The sequence below is a fragment of the Solanum lycopersicum genome, chromosome 6 (genome assembly GCF_036512215.1).
Source record: "Solanum lycopersicum chromosome 6, SLM_r2.1".
NCBI lineage: Eukaryota > Viridiplantae > Streptophyta > Magnoliopsida > Solanales > Solanaceae > Solanum > Solanum lycopersicum.
This window is the reverse complement of record NC_090805.1, coordinates 21,485,120-21,490,718: the sequence shown is the minus strand read 5'-3', so window position 1 is coordinate 21,490,718 and position 5,599 is coordinate 21,485,120. Positions and strand designations below refer to the sequence as shown.

At 36.6% G+C, this 5,599-nt stretch overlaps 1 protein-coding gene across 1 annotated transcript; it reads left to right on the top strand.

The window, feature by feature from the left end:
• The first annotated feature begins 4,175 nt into the window (after positions 1-4,175).
• LOC138349273 (uncharacterized) lies at positions 4,176-4,670 on the top strand. Its single transcript, XM_069299593.1, has one exon. It carries the CDS (start codon positions 4,176-4,178, stop codon positions 4,668-4,670), a length of 495 nt encoding a protein of 164 aa, XP_069155694.1.
• The last annotated feature ends 929 nt before the right edge of the window (positions 4,671-5,599 follow it).

Here is a 5,599-nt window from a genome sequence, read left to right as displayed (position 1 = left end):
TAAAGAATTCATGGTCCTTAATTCTAATATTTGTATCCATTATATTTATTCTTTTGATATTTCTTTAATTATTTCAGGTCATACTCTGTGATAATAAAACATATTTCTTATGGATTATATCAATATGACGAACAATTGTGAAATTCTTTGAAAATATTTTTTGATAGTATTGGTTATATAAACATATAAGTTATTTTAAGTTGTGATGTTATACTTCAGATTAGTACATTTTTAATTTGTTTACATTGAATAAGATATATTATACTGTTATGAATTAATATTATGCTTTTTGGTATTTGAAAAACTCAGTTGCCCCTAAGAGGCTCTCTTATAATAACAATTTTTTGGATTTGTTAGTTATGAACTTATGAATAAAAGTGAAAAGTAGATAATTTACTAAATTGATCTAATTTTATTGATGGTTGTTAAGCGATTAGCTGTTAAATCTTGTGACTTTTAGCGTCAAATTAAGTGATATTCTAGCCATAAATTTGGACGCATATTAGGGTTTTTTCATAAGTGATATTCTAGCCATTATAATTGCCACAAAATTATTGTCATTAAAAATATAAAATTTTAGTGGAAATATAATTATTGTTACCAACTATATAAATGGACGCTTGATGTACCGTGGTTTCGTGGTGCTTTCAATACTTTTTCCCTAATATTGGTGTGTTTTAGAGCCTTTTTGTAGTAGTTTGTAACATGTTTTTCTCTTTGTATTGCAGGAAAAGTTTCCAAACCTAAAATGCAGAAGGCAACTGAGATTTAGTGTACAGGTGACCTACGAAGGCCATCGACGGACCGTAGGTGGTGATCGTCGACTAACAATCTACGCATCTGGAGAAACTTGGGGAAATCTAACCAAGTGTGGGGCTACTGAAGGATTGACGGTCCATCCTGTTAAATCGTCATTAAGTTTAGAGATAGTCCCAGTACCTGAAGTTGAAGAAAATCTAAGTATGGAATGACGGAAGGCATCGACAAACCATAGCCGCATAGACAATCCGTGTTGTTTGTCAATCGATTGATTCGGAGAAAATTTCAGCTAAAGGATGAAAAAATATGCTAAGTATGGAATGACGGAGGTAGTCAACGGTCCATCATTTCATCAACAGACAGTCGGTGTGGGTCATCGATTATAGTCGCGTTTTTTGGACAACTTTCCTTATTTTAATTTCTTTTAATTTAGGACTATGTTTGTATAAGTAGGGTGTAAAAACCGCATTTTTGGGGTCGGATTCTATTAGTTTGGTTCTTAGTTTGTGAATGGAGATTGGATATTTTTTCAACTTAAGATATTAATTCAATTTCCGGATTTGGTTTTCAAATGATTTCTTGTTATGCCAAGTGGACTTTCTGGATTTTCTTCAAATTTTCAAAGTAAGTTCATGTTTTACTGTTTAACAATGATGAATTGTGGTCATATATGCATGGGTAACTAAATGCACAACTACGTTTGAGGGAACCATGGGTGATTAACAAAGTAAACCTAGATTTATAACAATTCTCAAATAGGTTATTGCATCCATTAATAATTCTTTTACTTAGAAGTTTTTTAGAACTCACCTTATTGCTACTTGCCGGACAAAGGAGGTAGTTAATAGGAAAAGAATTATCAACATAGATTTAGTGGGGATACTCTCTAATAGGCTAGTCTTGAGTGGTGCAAAGTAATAACAAACCCATACATCGAATATGATGCTTAATATGAAGTAAAGGTAAGGGTAAATACCTTAGACACACGTAGACAGACCAAGGTACGGGGTGAAATTCTCTAAATTTACAAGGATTTAGACATACCTAACTTATCACCTTGCATGTAAAACACTAGGAGAGAATTTTTATAGCTAGGAATACGGCGTTATCAACGTATAGGAAACACTTACACCCTAGTTTCTTTCACAATTTGATAAAAAAAACAAAGGTTTACGCCTATTACTTTTCTTACTCAAAGGTATTAAAAGACTTTTGCTTCACAAAACCCCCCATTTAATTATCTATTTTCTGAAAGAACTTTACTATATCAAAGTAATCGTTCATTGACGTTAAGTCTAAATTATTTTCCTCGTGGGATTTATCCCAACCTAATAGTTGTGTTTTATACTTGATACGACCACTTATACTTCTTTAGGGAGGTGTAATTTGAGTGTCTCAAATTTTAGCACCGCTGCCGGGGAAAGTGGATTTTAGTGGATCTTAAATTAACCTTAATAATGTTACTGAAGTTTAGTCAACAATTTCGTGATTTTACATTTTCTTTTGTTTTTTGTTTTTTTTGTTTTTCTCATGTCTAGCTCTAGTGTATACCAAGTACACGAAGCTGAGGAGAACTAATAATTTGATTTGAACATGATTTAATCGTACATTTCGAAAAAAGGAAAATCAGCAGAGCCTAGTAAATCTTTGTGATGGGTTATTAAGACATCCTCCACCACCAGTTGATGTAAATAATCAGGTAGTTGAAGAAAACCAGGCTGATAATGCTATGAGGATGCAGACTCATGTCCCAAGCCCTCATGAGGTCTATAGGAGAAATGTCAACATTAATGATTATGATAGGCCTATAATCCTACCTCCTCTACCCCATATGGGAACACGTTTGTGGTGACTACTAGTTTGATGCAGATGCTCACCCCAAAGGGTTTGATTTCAGGGCTACCATCAGAGAATCCCTATGATCACATAGCCAAACTGAGGTATGTATGCAAAAGTTGTGTGGGGAGTCCAGACTTAGATATGAAATCTTCGGGTTGCGGGTGTTTCCTTTATCATTGGCGGGAGATGCAGCAGTAAGGTTTACTAAGCAACCCTATAATTTCATCTACACTTGCGATCAGTTGAGAGATGTATTCCTAGCCAAGTACTATTCAATGTCCAAGAAGCTTAATCATAAGGATAAGGTGAACAAATTTGTGCCACTACGGGGAGAGTCGGTAAGAAGCTCTTGTGACTGGTTTACTGCATTTTTTAGGAGTGTCTTGAATCACCGCATTTATGATGAGTCATTGAAAATTTACTTCTATGGGGTAAAGATGATAACAATAAAGAAGTACTGGATAATATTACGGGGGTTTTTATGGTGAGTGAACTTATGCTGAGATTGTGGAGAAGTTTGAAAAAAATTTCTCGCAACAATAAGGCTTAGAGTACTAGAAAGTCAAACACTAAGAGAAACACCTTTGCAGTGCAAGCTACACAAGATACATCGATAGATGAGAATCGTGAAGAGATGGCTCAAATGAGAACTGAGCTTAGGTTGGTATTCAAACATGTCATTGGAGGTGCAGAAAAGGGTAAATGTAGTGAACTACTAGACTGAACCACCACCGCTAGCGGATGAGTACTATTATCAAGAGGATACTTATGGAGTGAATTATCAAACAGGGGGATTCTGACCAAACGCTAAAGGACCCAATCACGAGAATTTGCGCTAGGATCAAGGAAATCAATGTCGAAACTATGGTAATTACAACATAGAGGACCAGTATGTTGAAGATAAGAACTATAATCGCGACAAAAACATCAACCGGGGTGGCTATGGTAAAATAAATGATCGGAGTGGGCCATATGTTCCTCCTCAAATCATGAAATTTATCCCAGGGATGGTGGAGGAAGTATGGTGCAAGTTGAGGATATGTTGCATAAGATGATGAGGAGGTTTGATGCTACTGATGATCACACCAAGGAATTGAGAGGTGATTTAGCTAACATTTGGGCAAAAGGTTGATGCACATGTAGTTTCGATTAAGCATCTTGAGTTACACATGTCCCAATTGTCTACTAATGTGAACCCACGCCAACCGGGTACTCTACCTATCAATACCATTCAAAACCATAAAAATGATGGAAATTGCATGACAGTCACTACTCGAGGAGGGAAGCAAACTATTGATCCACCTATGTCATCTATGATAGAAGATGAGATGAGAAAAGCTGAAGAGGTGGTGGACACTACACGAGAATTAATTGACAAAATGGTAAAAGAAGCAAGGTTCCCTAAGAAAGTGGTCCCCATTCCTAGACCTCCACCACCATTCCCTCAAAGATTGGTGAAGAAGACTGAGGGTGGTAAATATCGGTGTTTTATCACTTTGTTGAAACAACCTTTCATCAATGTCCCTTAGATAGATGCTTTGGAATGAATTCCCGATTATGCTAAGTTCATGAAAGATATGGTTATAAAGAAGAGATCGGTAAGTTTAGAGGATGATGACCGAATGCAATATTGTAGTGCTATTTCTACAAAGTCTCTTGTACAGAAGAAGGAAGATCCAGGCGCCTTCAGTATTCCATGTACCATTAAATTATTAAACTTTGCTAAAGTACTATGTGATCAAGGTGAAAGAATAAACCTCATGTCTCTTTTCAATTATAAGACATTGGGTTTGGGTGACCAAAAGCCCACTGCAATGCGGTTACTTATGGCCGATCGAACAGTGAAGAGGCCCATAGAGATACTCCATGATGTTTTTGTAAAAGTGGAGTCATTTATATTCCAGGCCGATTTTGTAATTATTGTTTGTGAGGTGGACATTCAGATCCCTATTATTCTTGGGAGATTGTTCCTTTCCACTGGTCGCGCTTTGGTTGATATGGAGAAAGGGTACATGAAGTTTAGGTTGAACAATAAAGAAGCAACATTCAACATTTGTAGGTCCATGAAGTAAAGTGGTGAGCTCCAAATGGTATATGTTATATCCTACGTGGTTGAGAGTATGTATGAGGTACAAATGGAAGAGCGCCTAGGTGTTGAGGCACTAGAGGCAGTGATCATGAAATTTGAGATTAATGGTATTGAAGATTATGGGTTTTTGGTTGCGGCACTTGAACAAAACTAATATCTGTCTAAATCAAAGAAACTGGAGTTAGATATGAAACATCATGAGTCCCCACCCATGAGACCATCGATTGAGGAGGCTCCAAAATTTAAGCTTAAGGTTCTATCACCTCATATGAGGTATGTATTCTTGGGTATAGATTACACTTTGCCGGTAATCATTGCAATGGATTTGAATGTTCAACAAGTAGAGTGTCTCATGGATGTTTTGAAGAGGTTCAAATGAGCCATTGATTGGACTATTGCGGACATTATTAGGATCCCTCTCGATATTTATTCACACCAAATCCAACTCATTCCTTATCAAAAACCAAGTATTGAGCAATAGAGATGGTTGAATCTAGCTATGCAAGAGGTGGTAAAGAAGGAGATCATTCAGTGATTGGATGCCGAAGTCATATATCCAATTGACGATAGTAGTTGGGTATGCGCTATTTAGTGTGTGCCCAAAAGGGGGGGGAATAACCTTAGTGCTTATTGAGAGGAATGAGCTTGTTCCAATGAGGCCGATGACCGAATGGAGTATTTGTATGGATAACTGGAAGTTGAATGCGTGGAGTGAGAAGGACCATTTCCCTATACCCTTCATGGACCAGATGTTAGATGACAAGAGGTTTATTAAGGATTTCTCAAAAATTGCACATCCTCTGTGCAAATTACTTGAGAAGGAATGTAAATTCTATTTTGATGAATCCTGTTAGAAGACGTTTGGAAAGATGAAGAAGAAGTTGGTGTATGCGCCCATTATAATTACCCTAG

Excerpts from the sequence above, each read along its gene's own strand:
- LOC138349273 (XM_069299593.1), top strand. The coding sequence starts at position 4,176 with ATGGTTATAAAGAAGAGATCGGTAAGTTTAGAGGATGATGACCGAATG.